This window comes from Urocampus carinirostris, chromosome 12 (genome assembly GCF_059441175.1).
Source record: "Urocampus carinirostris isolate Australia breed hairy pipefish chromosome 12, RoL_Ucar_1.0, whole genome shotgun sequence".
Lineage (NCBI taxonomy): Eukaryota > Metazoa > Chordata > Actinopteri > Syngnathiformes > Syngnathidae > Urocampus > Urocampus carinirostris.
The window spans coordinates 9670438-9691974 of NC_142360.1; the positions used below are offsets into that span (position 1 = coordinate 9670438).

General features: G+C 40.9%; 3 protein-coding genes and 1 pseudogene across 5 annotated transcripts; all 4 read left to right on the forward strand.

Moving 5' to 3' along the window:
* Positions 1-1509: 1509 nt before the first annotated feature.
* On the forward strand, positions 1510-3598 carry LOC148354892 (uncharacterized). 2 transcript variants are annotated; one of them, XM_088349543.1, is made up of 3 exons: positions 1510-1726; positions 3037-3156; positions 3225-3598. In XM_088349543.1, exons 1-3 carry the CDS (start codon positions 1510-1512, stop codon positions 3596-3598), a joined length of 711 nt encoding a protein of 236 aa, XP_088205669.1. The 2 variants fall into 2 exon arrangements, with proteins under 2 accessions (XP_088205669.1, XP_088205670.1); XM_088349544.1 differs by having other exon boundaries at positions 3228-3598.
* Positions 3599-5477: 1879 nt separating this feature from the next.
* LOC148354893 (uncharacterized) lies at positions 5478-6519 on the forward strand. The gene has a single exon (XM_088349669.1). It carries the CDS (start codon positions 5486-5488, stop codon positions 6404-6406), a length of 921 nt encoding a protein of 306 aa, XP_088205795.1. The 5' UTR covers positions 5478-5485; the 3' UTR covers positions 6407-6519.
* A 4334-nt stretch (positions 6520-10853) lies between these two features.
* On the forward strand, positions 10854-17053 carry LOC148354894 (uncharacterized; annotated as a pseudogene). The gene is made up of 5 exons (XR_015852271.1): positions 10854-11070; positions 12195-13056; positions 13692-13821; positions 14718-14982; positions 16227-17053. The product of XR_015852271.1 is annotated as an uncharacterized LOC148354894 (transcript).
* Positions 17054-18505: 1452 nt separating this feature from the next.
* Positions 18506-21272, forward strand: LOC148354895 (uncharacterized). Its single transcript, XM_088349332.1, has 2 exons — positions 18506-18776; positions 19064-21272. The coding sequence occupies exons 1-2, from the start codon at positions 18584-18586 to the stop codon at positions 20398-20400; spliced, it is 1530 nt and encodes a 509-aa protein (XP_088205458.1). The 5' UTR covers positions 18506-18583; the 3' UTR covers positions 20401-21272.
* Positions 21273-21537: the final 265 nt, after the last annotated feature.

Below are 21537 nucleotides of genomic sequence, written 5' to 3' on the forward strand. Positions count from 1 at the left end.
TCAAAAGGTGAATCCAAAAATTGTGTATTTTTACGTAATGGCGTTGCTTACTATTTCCTGCATATAGGCATACCCACTATTTGTAAGCGAGTTCTCTCCGACCCCTACAATTAAAACAAATAATTAAATGTGCTATTTAAATTGACACGCAATTTAAAGTGACGTCACACATGGCCTCGTAGCGTGACGTAGCGACGGCGTTCAATAACAAAACGTAAAGCGGCGCCATTTTAAAAGGGGGCGAGTGATTACCATTGTCGCCCAATGGGCGACCTCACACATATTTGAAGTGTATTGCTCTACAGAATGCAGCGTGGTTTGTTTTCACACATAGAAGAGTTCGGACACTCTTTATGCAGTTCTTAATTTTCTCAGTGAGAGGAGGAAAGAGAAATAGCTGAAAGCTATCAATCGAGCGACGGCGAAAACAGACGGTATGATGAATAATTCTTGCCCGTGGGACCCTAAATCCAAATACTGTATGCAGATTTCGGTGCATGTCACTTATAACCCATTATTCCTCCTCCCGCCATCTTGTGCGTCAACAAAGTAAGTCATCCCGCGTATCCAGTGCAAACAAAGCGATAGCCTTAAGCTACGTTGCAATGGTTCGCACATGCACGATATGGGGCTGTATAAATCTTGCGAATACGGGCCAGATGAAGAGAATTTTTCACTACCTCCCGACTGTTATCAGCATCCAAGGGGAGAGGACACTGAACGATTGTTGCGCGACAGAAGAAATGTCTGTCTTGCAAGAATCAAGAGCGATGGCTTCAATCCAGACACACGCAAACGGCATTACAAAGTGTGTTCGGAGCACTCTATTACAGATCAACATGGCATAGCACTGTGGTTGTTTAATTTGGAAACTACATCGATAGTCCCTGACCTTTTTGAAAACCAAACCAAAAGCGTTTGTAAGAGGAAGCCCTATACATAAGCCGGACACTTGTTGTTGGACTGAATTTAGTCTGGTGTACAGGGGTTTTAGGCTGTCATGGTAATCATTTTAAAACAAGTCTGTTGTGTAAACAATGATAAAGAAGTTTATCAGGTAATGAAATACATGTACTAAGCCTAAGGTAAGGCATAACAAAGCTAGGTTTCAAACCTTGGTTCTGCCATACATTCATCCGACGTTTAACCATCATTTTAAACAAATAATCTTTCTGTGTCGGTTAATAAGGCAGCCATTAATTAAGTATAATACTGGCATGAGGCCATTGAATATTATAGATCTGTATTAATGTTTCTGTTTTATCTTGTATTCCAGGAACCAAGACAGAATTGTATGACAGCACAAACCCAGATTGGGCGCCATCTTTGAAAATGGGGCCAGAAATTACTTCCAACAGTTCTACAGTCATGTCACAATCGAAAAGAAAGAGACATGAACGGGGCCCGGTCAAGACGAGAGAAGGGACAGTAAATAGTAACATGGCGCTGTTTTGATTAGGGGGCAAGCGATTTTTGTTGTCGTCCAATGGGCAACTTCAATCATAATAAATGGTTAAGAGTTGCTGTGTGGTGGGTTGTCACACAAATAAGAGTTCGGACACCCATCTGCAGTTCTTCATTCTTCCTCATCAGAAGCGAAGGAGAGAAAAATGGCTGGAGGCTATTAATCGAGCGACGGTGAAAACAGACGGTACGGTGGATCATTCTTGCCCGTGGGACCCTAAATCCAAATACACTTACATATGTAGTCAACATTTTATTACTGGTAAGCATGTGTTTAATCATTATTCAGTTTTTTTTATTTCTAAGTGGCATAGGGGAGAGTGGGGTAATTTTGTGCCAATGGGCAACCGTATCCATCTACGTGGTCCCAGAACTTGTGAAGCAAGCACTGTCACCAATAAACATAACTTCAGAGCAACAGACATATACCCTTTCAACAGGGTAATGTTTCCCCAAGAAGACTATGCACCAACAATGATGACAGGTGGGTCAAAATCCGGAAGATGAACCTAGTGTCATTGCTAGTGCCTCGGGATTACCCTTCATCTGACCAGGCAATTCTCTTATTCTCTGCGTTCAATGACAGTACAGTTCCTTTCCTTGAAGCAGGCCCAGACGCAGGAGAACCGCCTGCCACTCTGCCAAATCCCAAGCACATATCAAGTGACAAATCTGGTTGTTCTGCTCACTTGGGTTATGTGTCTCCAGAAGCCATTCTTATCTTGCCAAGATCCAGAGAAAGAAGAAACAGAATTGTAAGAAAGAGTGAAAACAAGAATTGTGACTGACACACCTTAGAAGATTGAGTTGGATCAGGCTCACATAAAAAAAGATAAAAAGGTCTGAATAGCAATAGAAAAGTGATAAAAGAGGGAAGAAAGGGGCTCAGAAACCTAAAAATCAAAAATGGACGTGTACAGTAGCTCAGAAGAAAGATCTCCCACCAATGATGAGGCAGGATATGGCCAGGAGATGACACACAGCAGAAAGAAGAAATGGTCTGAAAAGAAGAAGAGTGGAAATAAGGAGGTTATGAAAGGGTCAAAACCAACCAAACGATCCCAAAAAGTGCTCTCTTGTAGCTCAGAAGAATGACTTTAAGGTTCCACTTTGCGATGCCACTGAATATGAGAGTTCAGATGGCAAGAGCGACAGTGATGATGATTGTGACAATATGTCTGCTGGTGACTTTGTAAATTAAACTTTGCAGGTAAAAATCCAAAACCTGTAACTATGTTGGATTGGTGGAGAATGTTGAAGGTGTCAAGATCAATGCAAAGTTTCTGAAGCAAAGTTGTAAGAGGTCTTCTGATGGAAGGCTCATCTTTACATTTGGTGAAAATGTCACTCATCCCTAGAGGTGATGTGCTCACACCACAAAAGCTTAGTGGAACAGCCAGAAGAGAGAACACTTTGACATTCCCCTCCAGCATTGACAAGTGGAATGTCCATTAGTTGGCTGACCTCACTCTCCCCTTTAGTATTGTATAACTGCGACTTTGCTCACAGAATAATTCACATGCTGTTGCGAGTTTTTTTTTTCTCCAATTAAATATCATTATGTCTATTTAGGTACTAAAGTCAACATAGAGACACACCCAGATTATGTGCCCTCTGTTTTCCCAAAGGAAAAGACGAAACCTAGACGAAAAATGGCCCCACATAAAAGGCCATCACAAAGAACTCAAACAGGTACAAGGTGATAAAACCATGAAAAAAAAGTTATATATTTCAGTGATATTTCTTTTTTTTTTGCACAGCAGTCCCTGGCAGAGGTAAACCCCAGATGCGCCCACTACGAGCGTGCCGGAAAACTAGCGTGGCTTCTCCAGATGAAACGAAATCCACTGCTGCTAGTGTCACTGTAACCATTGAAAATTCTACAGACTGCATTGGGGAGTCTACCAAGAAAAAATGTAGGATTGTTGAAACATCCGATTCTATTCAAGAAAAACAAAAAGAGTCTGGAACTGACCCTACAAAAGATCCAGAAATGTCCGAGCCATTGACAAGCACTCAGCGAGCACAGCTGTGTGAGGAAATTTGGAAATTGCGGGTAGAAAGAGATTGTGCTCTCCAGCGAGTTGCTTACCTTGAGAAGCTTCTTGACCAAGCAAGTAAGTGTTCTGAATGATGTTGATCAAAACAGTCATATTTTCCTGCCTTTATATATATATATATATATATATATATATATAAATGGGCAGCACGGCGGCGCAGTGGTTAGTGTATGTGCGGCACCGTTCTGAGGTCATGGGTTCAAATCCAGCTACAGCCATCCTGTGTGGAGTTTGCATGTTCTCCCTGTGCTTGCATGTTTTTCTTCCGAGCACTGCAATTTCCTCCCACATTACCAAAAATAAACATGCATGTCAGTTTAATTGGCCGGTCCAAATTGTCCCTAGGTGTGAATGAGCAAGTCTGTTCTCTGTCCCTGTGTGCCCTGCGACTGGCTAGCAACCAGTTCAGTGTGTCCCCTGTCCACTTAGTTGGGACGGGTTCCAGCACCCCTGCGACCCTACTGAGTGGTGCAGTTAATGGATGGATATATACATATAATTTAGTGATCTTTGTCCTCCAAAGGAAAAAATACGTTCATTATGCATTTCAGTCAATGGATCTCGGTGGCTCTCAATTGGGTGTATGCAAAGGTATTCCCAGGGTACTTGAAATTCTGAAATATTTAAAAGAAGAATGATAAAATTCTTCTGGTAGGTTAGTCTCAAAATATCTTGTACTACTTACTTTGTTGTTTCTATGTTTTTATCTTGTTAATTATTGCAAGTAGAAAGAATAAAGGTAGGAAAAAAAGACAGAGAAAAGGACTGTGTGTGAAAGAACAAGAAAGGGGTCAAAGAATGACAGGGAGCAAGAAGAGAAAGACAGGCACAGAGAGAGAAAGAATGAGAGTAAGAGAAAATGATAATAAAGAGAGTAAGAAAGGAAGATAGAATAGAATATACCTTTATTGTCATTGTTACAAAATGGGTTAACATTGTGACAACGAAATTGGGCATGACACTCCAGTTTTACACATTGACAGTGAGGTATGAGCCAAGAAGATAAAGGAACAGAGAAGATAAGGTTATAAAACAAGGGGGATAAGGCTATAGTTATAATTTACTTGGTATTTACACAAGAAATGTCGGCATGTGGGATGTTATATACAGTGTTATCGTGATACCGTTGGTATCGTAAGGGTTGTGCTATATTGCATTTGGTGCAAAGTCATCATAGTGCAAAAAAATAGTCAAACAGTCATAGAGCAAGAGAGTGAAATAGAGAGAGAGAGAAAATGGAAAATAGAGAGAAAAGGCAAGTACGAGAGAGATAAGACGATAAAGAAAAAGGGAGCTGGAAAGAGACAGAAAAACGAGTAAGACAGAGAAAAAGACGGCAATAAATATAATGGGAGAAAGAAAGAAAAAGAGGAGGGATAAGTAGGAAGTAGTTAATTTGTCCCAGTCAAGTGCAAAAAAATCATTTGAATAGTGAGCGAATTTTAAAACAGGTGCGTGCGCACCTCAGCAGTAATGAGAGGGCATCAAGTTGTGGATAGTATTTTAATACTCATATTGTTGATTTAGTAAATTACAGTATTAAATATCTATTGAGTATATGTTAACAATACCCAACTGAGTTTAAAGAGCCTTTATATATTCTTTTTCACCACGCCTATCTGCCTTTATCGTACCTTTGTTATTGTTGTCCCAGCCTTGGAGCGCATTAAGCTGGAGGAAGGTAAGCGGGTGGGGTGATTTTAGAGTGATTTCCGCTTGCACGCACATTTCATTTTTTGCGGGAGGAAATTGGTGAAAGTAAGAAAAAGACTATAAAATATGATCTTAATGCCAAACCTAATCTGCCCAAAATAAAAAGTAGTTTATTTGAGTGCATCTAAAAGGAGTCACGTACTCGCACATGCAAAACAAGCTGCTTGACTAGTAACTTAAAATGCCCATCAAACGCCCAATAAGTGTTTCTAAAATGTCACATTTTTCTTGTAGACATTCAGTATGTCATGGATAAAAGTCAAGAAGACCTCACTTCTGAGGCTCCACAGAAGCAAGAGCCAGAAGAACCACATCCCATCAAACAGGAAAAGGACGACGTGAAGATCAGTCACAGGCTTGAGAATTCAACCGGTTGCACGTTGAAGATGACTGAAACATTAAAAAGTGAAGATGATGACACCGGGAGTTCGAGTGGAGTGGACGCCGATGCAATTGTTCCAATGTCAGTCATTGACGACGCCATGTCTTCCGATGACAATCGCAGGGATGACGCTGAACTGGCAGAGACCTCTGATGAAGATTCTGAAGTTGAAACAACTCAACACAACCGAGACTATTTCCGGTGCAAGGAGCTGGTCACTCAAAAAGATGGTTGGAAAACCACAAGCTCTGGGGAGGAACCTTTCACTTGCTCCTTTTGCTCCAAAACGTTCCCTGAAAAGGAACCCATGCTGAGGCACATGACAATTCACGGTTACCGGATTCCTTTCTTCTGTTTGCTATGCGGCAAAGTCTTTGATGATAACAACGAGCTGATGGAGCACCAGAAAACGCACGACAGAAGGAAACCTTTCACCTGCGCACACTGCGGCAAAGCGTACGCCCGAAACGACCAGATGCAGATCCACATTCGGATGCGGCACACGGGTGACAGGCCGTTCATTTGTCGACTTTGCCCCAAGAGGTTCGCCTCCAAAAAGTGCTTAGCGGTGCACGCTAGGACACACACTTGGGTCAACCCTTTCGCATGCTCGCTGTGTCCCAAACGCTTCATGACCGTAGCAGAGCGGGAGAGGCACACGGAAACGCACACCAGGGAGGAAACGTTCGACTTCGTGTGTCACGGGCGCATCGCCAGCAAAAGGCAGCTCTCTGACCACACGTATGCACTGACCACTGCAGAAGGAGATAAAGCTGCTGAAACTTAAATAGTTTGGCCTTGTGCACAATAATGATAATATTGAATGGGTGGGCTGGATGGTCAAAAGCGTTTGGGAAACAACATTCATGTTTCGTTTTTATTTTTTGTCTTTGGGGGTTTGCAGGTAATAAGATGCAAGAATCTATTCATAAGTGAAAAGGTTATTAAATATATGATTGAGTAAACTGCATTCGGTTGTAACTAACCTATGTTGATTTGACATATTTAAATACTGATTTTTTTGATCCAGTGACTGATCAATCAATAATTTCAGTATGTTTTTATGATTTGCATTATTGTTTCAACCTCACTTGGGCCTCACACACGAAGAGCGACATTTAATGCAGACTTAAAAGATAACAAGATAAAAGAATGTCGGGATAAATAGGCAAACATATCACAAGGTGATGTTTGGAGACTGGCCCAAGTTGTAATGATGTAGCAGAAGTGCGATAACATTTAGCAGCAACAAAAACAACAAATAAGTCTATCAACTAGAAATGCAAAAATGCCATTGATGTACAGTGGCTTGCAAAACTATTTGGCCCCCTTGAACTTTGACTTTGGCCACATTTCAGACTTCAAACATCAAGATATAAAACTTTAATTTCCTGTCGAGAATCAACAATAAGTGGGACACAATTCTGAAGTGGAACACACTTTATTGGATATTTTAAACATTTTTTTTAACAAAAAAAAGTGTGTGTGCAAAATGATTCAGCCCCATTGAGTTAATACCTTGTAGCGCCACCTTTTGCTGCGATTACAGCTGCAAGTCGCTTGGGGTATATCTCTATCAGTTTTGCACATCGAGAAACTGATATATTTGCCCATTCCACCTTGTAAAACAGCTCAAGCTCATTGAGTTTGAATGGAAAGCGTTTGTGAACTGCAGTTTTCAGTTCTTTCCACAGATTTTCAATTGGATTGACGTCTGGACTTTTACTTGGCCATTAACACCTTTACAGTATGTTTTTTTGGCGAAGCATTCCATTGTAGCTTTTTCTTTGTATTTTGGATCATTGTGCATTTCAGGTGAATTGGCCGGTCCAAATTGTCCCTAGATGTGACTGAGTGAGTGAGTTGTGCCCTGTGATTGGCTGGCAACCAGTTCAGGGTGTCCGCTGCCCGATGATTGCTGGGATGGGCTCCAGCACCTCCGCGACCCTCCTGAGGATAAGCGGTGCAGCTGATGAGATGAGATGTCTTATTGGAAGACAAATCTCCGTCCCAGCCTCAGGTCTTTTGCGGACTCCATCAGGTTTTCTACCAGAAAGAGCCAAATACAGGACCAATCAGTCTTCCCATCAATTTTAACCATCTTCCATGTCCCTGCTGAAGAAAAGCAGGCCCAAACCATGATGCTGCCACCACCATGTTTGACTGTAGGGATGGTGTGTTGAGGGTGATGAGCTGTGCTGCTTTTACGCCAAACATAGCGTCTTGCATTGTTGCCAAAAAGTTCGATTTTGGTCTCATCTGACCAGAGCACCTTCTTCCACATGTTTGGTGTGTCTCCCAGGTTGCTTGTGGCAAACATTAAACGACACTTTTTTATGGATATCTTTAAGAAATGGCTTCCCTCTTGCCACGCTTCCATAAAGGCCAGATTTGTGCAGTATACGACTGATTGTTGTCCTATGGACAGATTCTCCCACCTCAGCTGTAGGCCTTTGCAGTTCATCCAGAGTGATCATGGGCCTCTTGGCTGCATCTCTGATCAGTTTTCTCCTTGTATGAGCTGAAAGTTTAGGGGGACGGCCCCCTCTTGGTAGATTTGCAGTGGTTGGATACTCCATCCATTTCAATATTAATGCTTGCACAGTGCTCCTTGGGATATTTAAAGCTTGGGAAATCTTTTTGTATCCAAATCCAGCTTGAAACTTCTCCACAAGAGTATCTCTGAGCTGCCTCGTGTGATCCTCGTTCTTCATGATGTTCTCTGCGCTTTAAACAGACCTCTGAGACTAACAGTGCAGGGGCATTTTTATACAGAGACTTGATTACAAAAGGTGGATTCCATTTATCATTGTTGGTCATTGGTCGGCAGTAGCTCAGGAGGTAGAGCGCTCGTCTTGGGATCAACGGATCCCAGTTCAAATCCTGGCTCGTCCGTGTTACATGTCGAAGTGTCCTTGGGTAAGACACTGAACCCCTAATACCCCCAATAAGCAAGTTAGCGCCTTACAAGGCTGCAAGGCCGGTATTGGGAAATATGGAGCACATTGTAAAGCGCTTTGGGAAGTCATTGACTTGAAAAGCGCTATAAAAATGCAGATCATTTCATTTAGATTAACATTCAGACATCCCAACTGATATTCTGGAAAGAGTTTGTTGCACTGAAAGTAAAGGGGCTGAATAATTTTGCACACGCACTTGTTAGTTTTTTTTTTGTTCAAAAGGTTTAAAATACCCAATAAATTGTGTTTCACTTCATGATTGTGTCTCACTTATTGTTGATGCTTCACAAGAAATCAGTTTTATATCTTTATGTTTGAAGTTGGAAATGCGGCAAAAGGTCACAAAGTTCAAGGGGGCCAAATAGTTTCGCAAGCCACTGTATGTCATTGCCCTATTTACTTTGGTCGAGTAGAACATTTTTAACATGTTGCTTAATCCTCTACAGCAGGCTTGTCCAAAGTCCGGCCCAGGCGCCAGTTACGGCCCATGATCAAATTTTTACTGGCCCACCACCTCTGTCATAAAATGAATCATGTGGCCTGCCAGTGATGTTAACTTATAAAATAAATTTGGCCCAAAAAATCAAACATTTGACTAGATTATGACAGTAGCCTTTTGGCCACCTTGCCCTTGTCTTTCTTTGAAAATTTTAGCCCACCCCATTTCTGACTTGGCAACTAAAAAAGGAAAGTTGATTGTGAGGGCCGCCGCTTTCAGGAAAAGTGGAAACTGAACTATATTTTCTCCAAAATCCGAAACAACTGCATCTGCCTAATTTTCCATGAGACTTGTGTAGGAGAAAATGTAGGTTCGATAATCTTTTAAGTCTTCTTTCGTGATTGAATTAAGTACATCGGGAACCAGCCATGAGGGGGAGCCTTTTATTTCGTCATCCCAAAAGAACTCAGAGAACTCCAGACATAACAATGCTTTTATAGCTTCAGTTTGAGTACAACCCAAAAGGCGGCCCTAGTCCTCAGTAATCAACAAGGAAGATGCTGTCGTACCCTTATTAGGACATGTTGTTCGCCTCAGTCTGCTCAGAGAGTCCTTGAAGAAGGGCCTTGCAGGTCTCATGCCCTTTTAGGGAAACTCAACTGTCTTGCCAAGGATCTTCTCGAATTATGTCAACATTCCCTCACTACTGTAAGCAATGTAAGCAAGTCTTTCTACATTTCTAAATGTATGCAACTCTATTCTACAAATGCAAGTCTATTTTCCACAACACTTGTTGTTTTCGAGTAAACTTAAATCAAGCCATGTTTATTTGACTATAATATCAAGTAGCACTGCTAGACAAAACATGCTGATTACAAAAAGCTAACTGGAAATGAACGCTATGAAAAGGTGAAGCTACTGGAAGCTGTTTTAACGGCACAGCAACGATTTTTCACGAGAACCTTCATGTCAAATGAAAATGCTACAAAGGTGAGCTATCAGGTCGTAACACTGATTGCCAAGTACTGCTAACCTTTCATGGAAGGTGAATTTATTAAATACTGTTCAAAGAATGCCAGGCTAAATAGTCGGCCCTCACATTTTCAGCTTGCCAAATCTGGACCCCCCTGCTCTACAGTATTGTCAAGTCATGTTAATTTGTATAATCACAAATAGTCTCAAAGTGCTGCACAGACCACTGTTACACCATCCCCTGATCTAAAACCTACATGAGGGCAAGGGAAAACTAAAAAAAAAAAAAAAAAAACATGAAGGAAATTAAGAAACCTTGAGAAGGGACCGCATATGAGGTAATCCAGTACTTTGTTGCATGGACTTTTTTTTTATATAATGAAGGATTACCAATTTATTATTTTATTCAAAAGTAGCAGCACATAGACTTAGTTTTTAAGTTAATTTAAGACAAATAATTTTTAGCCCTATGCTACAGTTTATATATGGCTTTCTTGTGCTGCCAATCCAATAACAAATAGGATGTAGGTTAATTAACTTGTAAATCTGGTATTTGCTATACGACGTCACGAAAATAAACGACAAAATGCACAAAGAAATATATAGAATTTGTGTCGTATATTTAAGTATTGGGTGATTTATTGATGTTTTCATCCATCTGAATGGCATATGTTTGTGTTATGTGTTATATTCAAGTGGATTTACTACAGATATTTATGTAAACGGGGTATAATTGTGGACCTGTATTTAATTTTAACGTGAAGGAATAATCAAGCTCTTGATTAGCGGTTAACCGTCGCCTAGAAGTGACGTCACATGTCAGCGCCCTAAGCTAGGCGAGGCAGACGTTTGTTTATACACGATTAGTCTTAAATCGTGGACCGAAAATGTGTAAAGTCCGAATTTTGAGAACATTGGTGAAGCAGCGGCTCAACGTGGCCGTTGAAGAAATATTTCAACTTTTTGAGAAGACGATTGCGGAGTACGAAGAGGAACTTAGTCGGAGCAACGAGGAGAAAGAACGACAACGCGAACTGCTTGATGCCGTTCTCAAGCCCCATGTTCAGATACATATTGATGGTTTGTTGGCGTCACATGTTATGTTTTATTTCTAGTTTTGTTGGTTTGGGAAATGCGTGTAACTCTCATAACGTCAACTACGTCAAAGATTCTATAATAATCGTAGAACTTTTCCACGCCCAACATTGTTCATTGAAACATGTTCCGAAATTTGACGCAATTGTCTTACTTGAACGTTAAACTAATAATTCGTAATAGAGAATGTGAAGAAGTAGTTATGATATAAAAGAAGTGGTGTCATGTAGAAATGGTCAATTGAACATATTAGATCACATTCGCGACTATTTTTTTCTACCTATCTTTTAATATTTGCTTTATGTATTTAAGTAGTCATACATTTTCTTTTATTTTGTACATTTAATGTTTTTATTCGGCGCTCTAAGTTGATATTCGTTGCTTTAAAGGGCTTTATAAATTAAATCCGATTGATTGATGTCTCTGTGGAGAATAAAGATCAAGGGTTTCTAGGTATCAATAAGGCCACATATTTATTTTTTAATTATTTGCTGTATAGTTTACATACTTTTTACCACAAGTCAAACTTCGAAATATACTTACCATAATGCTCAAGTTTAAATTGATATCCTAAATTGGAGAACAGTACCACAAACCAATACCTTTAATAAAAAAAATCTTCACTCTGTAATAAAAAGAAAACAATTACATTTAGAATTATTTTTCAATCCCAACGTAACATATCCTTAATATTGAGTTTGTCTAATTTTAATGTACTTTGGATTCATTGTTCCTGATTTTAAATGGCTATTTGAGGGCCTGGTATCGTTACTCTTTTGAGTACTGATAAAAAATGTTGGTTTCTGCAGTGATACCTGATATCGGTACTTACAGTCCCACTTACATCTCAGAGTCGATCTGAGCAATATTAATTTAACTGATGACACATTCTAAAAACGTGACTTGAAATAAAATAATGGCATTAAAATGAATTGTGCCATATTGATTTAAAAAAACAGTCAAGTTAAAATGCTGTAATTTTGTTATGGAAATTCTGACACCTCTTCAATTAGGTAGTGCATAGTTTGAGAAGGGTATTTTTCAATAAAATGTTTAATTAAAGATTCATTTCTGTAATATTAATCCAAAGTTCCCTTTGTATTGTTCAGACATCCAACAGGGATTGGCAGAGAATCAAAAAGAGGCCACTGTTATCAGTCAGAAGTCAGCCAAGTGCTCTCAAATGAAAGAAGAGCAGGACCTGTGGAGCGACCAGGAAGATAGAAAGCAGCTACAAAGGTTAGAGGAAGAGGCTCACGTCAGCCAGCTCACTTGGGCTTTCGAGCCAGGCCGGCATTTGAAGCGAGAAGATAATGAAGAGCCATCGCTGCAGTCTCATGGCCGCCAAATTGAGGAGAATAGAGAAACTGCTGGAGCTGGATGCTCACAGGACACCAATTTCACTCCACTACTGGACACAGCTAACACGATGTCACAGCTGACAAACTCCTCACTGTTACTCACAATGGATCACAGACAGCCCAAAAATTCCGACCCCAAAGGCAAGAGTAAGCGCTTCTCCTGTCTCGAGTGCAGGAGAACGTTCGCTTATAAGAAGTCCCTCAAGACTCACATGATCATACACACAGGAGAGAAACATTTTGCATGCTCATTCTGCGCAAAACGATTCCTCAGGAAGTGCGACTTGAAGATCCACATGGCCACGCATACCAACGAGAAGCCTTTTCACTGCGTGATTTGTGCCAAAGGTTTTACTTTGAGGAAGTATTTGATGATTCACATGAAAACTCACACCACACATAAACCTTTCACCTGCTCGGTCTGCCTCAAAAGTTTCTCGAGTGCGAGATATCTGATTCTACACACGAGGCAGCACGAGGCCGAGCGAGGCAACGTGAATCACTCCGAATGCAGAAAAACGTTTGTCAGTCAGGCAACAATGAGCAGACACGAGCACGGCGGAGAAAGGATGATCACTCTCTCTAGTGTTCCTCAATTGTTTCAACCTGGGTGATAATTTGATGCAACCTAAAGCTCATCTCTGTAATTTGTTCCTAATAAAGATCATAAAAATGAATTATTAAAGAAAGGATCCAATAAGAAAAACAGTCTTGAAAATGTTTTGGTTCTCACATTGATTTGAAAAAGGAAATTCAAGATGGACCTAGCAGGAGACACATACCCAAAGATGATGCTAAATGTGAATGAAGTGTCACAAAGTGTGTGTCACTATTTAGCCTGGATGTTTGTTGTACACTTGTTTGATTTTTACTTGCGCCATGGAGTTTTCTAATGACCCTTTGCATGTGATGTCACGGTGCCTTCCCTGGCAGAATGAGAGCCATGACGGACGGCAGGAAACACCAGAGCACAAGTTGAATCGGCAGTTGAGTTTAAACAAAAACTAATAAACACAACAGAAGAAAATAACCACAACTTTTTAGATTGGTTATTAATTACCAGCCGGGAAGATTCCTCGCCCATTTTGGAATTTTATCATAACCGTTTTGAAGAAGACAGAAGACGACAATGTTTAGCCGCAAATCACACAGAGGGACTCAGAGCCCTCAAATTATTCCAGGATTTGCAGCGAGCATTTTTTACAAGGTACGTTTGATGTATATCCGATCAATTTCATGTTTAAGAGGTGCGAGTGTTGTGGCTAACTTCGACTCGCCTGCAGAAGAATCCCACCCCCAACGACGCGAAGGATCACCCATTCTTTCCTTTGCTTCTCAGTGCTGCGGTTCCGACAGAACAAGTATCATGATCGTTGTATGTATGATGTGTTTATTAAAGATTATTGATTGGCGTGATTACAAAAAATTAAAACTGCACACGCGCGAAGGGGGGCTAAATACACTCAATATAGCTACTTTTGCTAAAATAAAATGTTGGGAGGAAGACTGTATGTATACGTCAGTAGCTCGTACTGCTAATGGTATCCTTAGTTTCTCTAAATAGTGCCCCTTGTGGTTTGCTACAAGGTGAGCCACCTCTTCTGACAGCTGCTTAATACTAGTTTGACTTGTCATTGCCAACTGTGTTAAATAGTGTAGCTTTTTTTGTTGTTTTCATTTACTATTTAATGGCTTCACTCACTGTTTACTGCCATCTGTTATGGTGAGTGATTAGCGCATCCAGCTACCAGGCTTCCTATGCAGCGTTTGCATTATATACGTGCGCTTGCTTGGGTTTCCTTGCGGCACTCCGGTTTCCTCCCACATTCCCCCCAAAAACATGTTTGTGTTAGGTTAATTGGCTGGTGAATTTGCGAGTTGTCCGTCTCTGTGTGTCATGGGACTGGCTGGCAACCAGTTCAGAGTGTTCCCCGCCTACTGCCGGAAGATTCCCGGGATGGGTTCCAGCACTCCCGCGACCCTACTTAGGATAAGCGACGCAGAAAATTAATTGATGGAGGTACAACCATACTTTTTGTGCCCTGACAGTCTGAAAAACACGTTAGATTATCTTCAGTTGATTTTCTTCCATTGGATCTAAGAGAGTCTACCCCTGCTTACCTCATGCATAAATGAGCTAGAAATCCACTTTAAATTCAACTGATTTTTAGATCAGTTTCAAACAATAACATGTACAATGAGAATATTTTTTAAAACGACATTCCGGAGAATAGCAGCAGCGCACTGCTTTAGACGTTATTGAATTTACAGCCACCACCGAAGAAGAAAATGGCGAAAGTAAACACTTGTCAACATCTCGAAGGACATCAATTCGTATTCGGACAGTTTGGGAAAATGTGCAAAGTCAGACTTTTACGAGAGCTGGTGAAACGGGGACTATATATCGCAATTGAAGATATGTTTGAATGTTTTGACATGACCACTGCAGAGTACGAGGAGGAACAAACGAAAGCAGAGAACGAGCGGCAATTACTGAACGCTGACGTTAAACCTCATGTTGGCGTTTACTCAACAGGTTTGTGCGGCATTTTAACCCCCAAGTTCAACACTTCTTTTTTCGTTTTGTTTTTAACGAACAAGTAGCTTCATTTTCCCGTTTAAAAGGCATTAAATTTTCATTTTAAACAAATTCACTGTTTTGGCTGCTCCTACCTGCTGCTTAACTAAAGTAATAGGTGTAGTTGTTTTTGGACTGAGATGTTCAAAATCGAACACTATTTTGGAGTCTAAGCGTTAAAAAGTTAGGCATGCAAATCTCCCTCCTTTTGAAGTAATTCAGTATACTGCAAAAGGGTGACCTACGTGACTTGTACAGATCCAAGGAGAAAAATGTTTTTAGGGGGACATGATCGGATATGAAACGCATTAATCGCGAGACAGTAGAAGTGACAGATGTCACTTTGGGGATAATCTTAGCCTAGTTGTTAGCCTAATCAAGTAAGCTAGTGTTAGGAAATTAATACATTAAAATGTATCGTTTACCAAATTGTTCGAATTAGTTATCTGACTCCATTAACCAAACACAACTTACATTCGCCTAACAATGTATGCTCGTTTCTTTATGGAAAAATGAACAAGAGAGCGGCATTTCCACGCGGGGGCAGATTTAATTTCTTAAAGTATTTAACTAAGTGAATTCCCTCGAATTAGTGTCGCTCTTCGTCGAGCCTCTCTCCCTCGATCGATCTTCCTTTCTCCCATCTTCTGAAGTTCTTTTCACAAGCTGGTGTGCTGACTCCTCCCATAGGTGGGCCAGAGAAAAAAAAAACCCACGTGGGCTCCACGGCTCCTCGATGTCTGAAGAAACTCATAACAACACCAAGCGTTTATCAAAACAAGGCCTGACGTCTTTCGTCAGCGCCCTGTTATCAAAATTCCCCAGCCAAAACACTCAGCACTTGGAACGGCGCGACCTGTCATCGAACTTAAGCCTTCTCTGTGAAAAATCTCCATTGCATTCAATAAATGTAACTTGTATAAAATCATTTATTGTAAAATGTGTTAAAATATAAAATCCTTCACTAGCCAAAGAGAATAAATCACAACAGTCACTGAGCCGAGCAAAATGTAACCTGATTTCTTGCAAGGGATAATAAACGTATCAATATTTTGTTGGGTTGTACAGTGTCCTGGTACATACACTGGAGATAAAAATTAGAGAACTTCACCAAAAATTAGTAATTTTGAAATAGTACCAACTTTTATTTTATTGTGTCTATAATATGGTACTACAACACTTTTTTCCAAAAATGACTAAAGGCAACCTGCCCATGCACATGCGGAAGCACGACAACAATATCCCCTTCAGCTCCTCCGCGTCCTGGAACGCTTTCCCCGCAAAAGAGTTGGAAAAGCATGCTGTGAAGGAGAGCAAAGTTAAAGCGGAGAAAACACATGGCATAGCGCAGGATTCTTCAAAAACGGACCGGGAGAAGAACTCCGCCTCTTCGCAACGTACCGGCTTCATCTGCACCGAACGCGGCAAGTCCTTCATTGTTGAACCGATATATCCGGATCCACACTGGGGAGAAACCTTTCTGCTACACTGTCTGCGGCAAGCGCTTCTCGCACAACAGATTTGACCATTCAAGCGAAGATGCACTCTACGGAGAAACCATTTAACTGCACACTGTGCAGCGAGTCCTTCTCTCTTAAGTATTACTTGAACATGCACATGAAGCGGCACTTTGCTGACAAGCCATCCACTTGCTCTTTTAGTTCCAAGCACTTCAACACCAAAGCGCACCTCAAAATGCACATGAAGCGACACACGGGGGAGAAACCTTTCAGCCGCGATGTGTGCGGCCGCTGCTTCTGCAAGCGCGATCTCGGGACGCGCAAGCGCACGGGAGAGAAACCTTTCACCTGCCCTGTCTGCAATAAAGGTTTTTCCAACAAGGCCTACGTCTCCGTGCACATGAGGACACACACCTGGGAGAGACTCTTCAGCTGCTACGCGTGTCATAAAAGATTCACTTTTAAGAAGCAGGTCTACAGCCTTGTGTGCACCGGGTATATAAACACCAATGCTGACACTCCCGGACTTTAAGTCAGTGATTTTCTACCACTGTGCCACGACACTCTAGTGTGCCGTGATAGATCGTCGGGTGTGCCATGAGAAATTATCCAATGTCACTTTTTAAAATTTTATTAAACATTTATGAATCATTTTCTGCAAATATTATGTTATTGTTATGTGTCTGTGCTGTAAAAACCGGGGGTATTATAAAATATATTTTAATTAAACATACTGTGTCATTTTATAACATTTTTGGTCAGTGGTGTGCTAGAAAAGATTTCCTATTTAAAAAACATGCCTTGGTTTAAAAAAAGGTGAAAAACACTGCTTCAAGTGATAGAATAGGGGTTTGTACCTATTTGTTGTATACGCTCAGTGTCTTTGAGTGAAAATTGGTGCACATCCTGGACAGGTTGCCTGGACATGGTTTTAACCCTCAGAAACTTACTGATAAATTTATAGTTAGTCACTAGGGCAGCACGGCCGCGCAGTGGTTAGCGCGTGTGCGGCACAGTTCTGAGGTCTTGGGAACCTCCTGAGTGGGTTCAAATCCAGCTACCAGACTTCCTGTGTTCTCCCCGTGCTTGCGTGGGTTTCCTCCGGGCACTCCGGTTTCCTCTCACATTCCAGAGACATGCATTTCAGGTGGATTGGCCGGTCCAAATTGTCCTTAGGTGCGAACGAGCGAGCGAGTTGTCTGTCCCTGTGTGCCCTGCGATTGGCTGGCAACCAATTCAGGGTGTCCCCTGCCCACTGCCCGATGATTGCTGGGATGGGCTCCAGCACCCCCGCGACCCTACTGAGGTTAAGCGGTGCAGCTAATGAGATGAGATGCCCACTAAAGAGAAATGACATCAATTGATTTGAACTTGCAAGGAGAACAGAAGAGCACCCATACTCCAGATAAGAAATTCCAATAAGAGAAGACCCCTCCTGAGGAATGAACAAAAAAAAACAAATTTAATCTCCTAGGTTTCAAAAGCAGGTAAGCCCCAAATAATGTGGAAATCAAAGAACAGCAACATGATTGACTGATGAAATTGATGTAAAAAGTGCATCATAGTCAAATCAACGAACAAAAGTGAGGTATAACAGTCAAAGAAGTGGTATCATATGCAATCTCCTTTGCTGGAGTCCAATATTAAAAACAAAACAGACAAACCGAAAATAGTTGACAAGGTTCTCAAGGTTTCCTATTTTCCTCGTGCTGAGGTTTCGAGTTTTTCCTTGCCTGCATGTTGGTTTAAGATCAGGGGATAGTGTTATTGTAACCTGTGCAGTACTTTGAGACATTTTGTGATTTAGGGCTTTACAAATAAATGTGACTTGACCTAAATATACTACGCCCTTCTAATCATCCCTGTTTGTAAAATAAAATAAGATAAAGTGGAACGCAGTAAATAAAACTGAATGGACCGTTAAATACATTTGAGACGCTAATAATTAGTGGCTAATATATTTTTTACAATAAAGGTTGAAAAATAATCCTGGTGATGGCAGCGGAGCAGCCTACCCTTAACCCACCACCGAAGAAGAAAAGGCGGAAGCTATTTGTTTGTCTCCCTGTCTGCTAGCTAGCGGCTTTGGAAGTGCAAACATGTGTAGAGTGAGGGTTTTCAGAGAGTTAGTGGAGCGGCGCCTTAAAGTGGCCGTCGAAGAGATTTTTGAACTTTTTGAGAGAACAATTTCGGAATACGAAGAAGAACTTGGTCAAACCAAAGCAGAGAATGAGCAACAACGCAAACTACTGGACGCCGTCCTCAAGCCTCAAATTGGATTAAATGCGTCTGGTATATTCCCAAGATTTTCCTTTCCCAACAAGATAAACTTGTCTGATTTTGATTCATCAGTTTATCAACCTGCTTTTTTGATAAACATTTTGCGTTTTCTGTACCAGAATAGTTTCATTACCACCCTAAATTACGTCACTAAACAAATATCCTCTCCCTTGCATTACTTTTCCCACGTTTTCATAAATTGGTAAAGATCCACCCTAATCAAAACAATAAATATGTATTATTTTCATCAATACAATAAAATGTCATCAAAATGCTAACATGTCCTTTGTGTCTCCCAGACATTCAGCAAGTATTGGTTGAGAGTGAAAAGGAAGATGGTGCTTCAGAGAAGGAGGAGGATCCAATAAAGCTTCCCAATGTCAAAGAGGAACTTAAGGCAGAGGAGAACAAAGGGAGCTGTTTACCTGTCGAGCACAAGGAAAGCCAAAGCTGCTCAGGCACTGGAGAAGATGCAAAAGCAGATGAACTGCAAGCAGACGCATACTGTGTTCCACTTCCAGGCAGAGACGCTCTGTCTCCATCATCCGATACAGAGAATAGCAATGACCTCAAAGAACATTTGAACCGACGTGGTGAAAACAACCCATTTATATGCCAAAAATGTGGCAAAACGTTTATTCTTAGGGGGAATTTGAACAGACACATGATGACACACAACGGAGAGAAACCCTTTGGGTGTTCGTATTGCAGCAAGAGGTTCAGCAGGAAGTCCGACTTAAAAGATCACGTGCAGGCCAAACATACAGGAGAAAAACCCTACAATTGTGACGCATGTGCTAAAAAATTCCCTGTGAAGAAATACTTAATGATTCACAAGAGAAAGCACTGTCTGGACAAACCTCCTACTTGCATGAACTGCACTACAATTTTCCCCTCCAGAACGAAACAGGAAGAACATTTCGAGCTTTGCGGCGCTTTGCATATGGATGACGTAGCGTTGCAGTCTTTTAAGACAGACCCTGCGTGCAACCCACCACAATCCAATCTGGCGCCACCGGTCGATTGCGCGCATTTCATCTGTGCCGAATGCGGCAAGACCTTCAGCCTGAAGGGAACTCTAAAGCGACACATGCGGACGCACACCGGAGAAAAACCTTTTAGCTGCGCTTTGTGTGCTAAAAGCTTCTCCAATAAGTCGGACATGAGGACACACATGAAGACGCACTCAGTTGAGAAGCCCTTCGGCTGCAGCGTATGCGGCGACAGATTTTCCCTCAAGCAGTACTTGAAGATCCACATGAAGCGGCACTTTGCTGACAGGCCTTTCAGCTGCACCCTGTGCGGCAAGTGCTTCTTCACCAAAGCACACTTGAAGACGCACATGAGGACGCACACGGGGGAGAAACCCTTCAGCTGTGAAGTGTGCGGCCGCTGTTTCTTCTGCAAGCGGGACGTCAGGACACATATGCGGACACACACAGGAGAGAAACCATTCACCTGCCCTGTGTGCAATAAAGGCTTCTCCACCAAAGCTTATGTCACGATGCATATGAGGACGCACACCGGGGAGAGACTCTTTAGCTGCGATGTCTGTCAGAGAAAATTCACCTTCAAGACGCAGGTTAATAGTCATGTGTGTATTGGGCGAAATTCTTGTCGGAAAGACTCCGGGTGACTCACTTTTAGTTAGCCAATCTTTTATGACAGGAGTGTTAGGTCTCAATTCAAAGCGGCTTGTAGGTGTTTAAAATAAAAGTTCGATATTAATTATAAGCAGTTTTGTAATTAGATTGATTCACTTTTACTATTATGGTACAATTGTTTAGAAATTACACACAAACGTTTAAAATGTTTAACAATATAATGCATGTGATTCAACTTGGAAAACAATATTCTAGCCACGCTCGGGGGAATATAGGTATCAGAACCATAATAATGTTTAACATTGTTAGCATTAGGAATAAATTGAGGCTGATAATTCTGAAGAAATAATCAGACCAAGCTGTTTATTTTTAGTTTTTTATTATTCTTTCATAAAAAATATATTTTTACATGTAGGATGTTATTGATTACAGTTTAAACTGTTTTTATAGTATATTTCCCTCGAAAATCTTGCCCAAAATTCAGAATGGGGTTACTTCATTAATTGGCTATAAATTTAGCTTGTTCTAGGAAAATCTGTTTTTACAGTATAAGGAACATTATCTGCCATGTAACGTATTTTTTTAAAGGGGAAGTGCATTATTTGACCACTAAGCGTCGCTGTATCGCGTAATGAAAACAGAAATGAGTGCTTAAAAGCACAAGAAGAATGCATAAGAATACTGTGCATTAAAAGTAACAGAAACGCACTATTTTACTTATCGTTTTTTTTCCGTGCATTTTTGAGGTTTTCGGGTAGCTGTAGCAGCAAGATGACAGACAATTACGTCAGCTCATGTAAAATCAACTTATAGGTATTTAAAAATATGTTTCTGTAATGGTTCATGTATGTATTTTTTGATATTTAAATTAATATTGTGTGTTTTTAAAGAATATTTTTTGTCACCAGAAGGTGTCTTATTATACACAGTTTTCCTTTCAGGATTTAGAGAAATTATTTTAAAAAAAGGGTAATTCAAGTGGTGTTTCTTTATTTTTTTCTTTGAATAAATCAGAAATTAATGATAAAATTCCTAAAATAATCAACAATGCCTGAAAATGGAGCAAGACTTCTTTTCCTGTTCGCAGAAAACTTTTAGTTTTAAGGATTACTTTTCTCATCTCATTAGCCGTACCGCTTATCCTCAGTAGGGTCGCGGGGGGGCTGGAG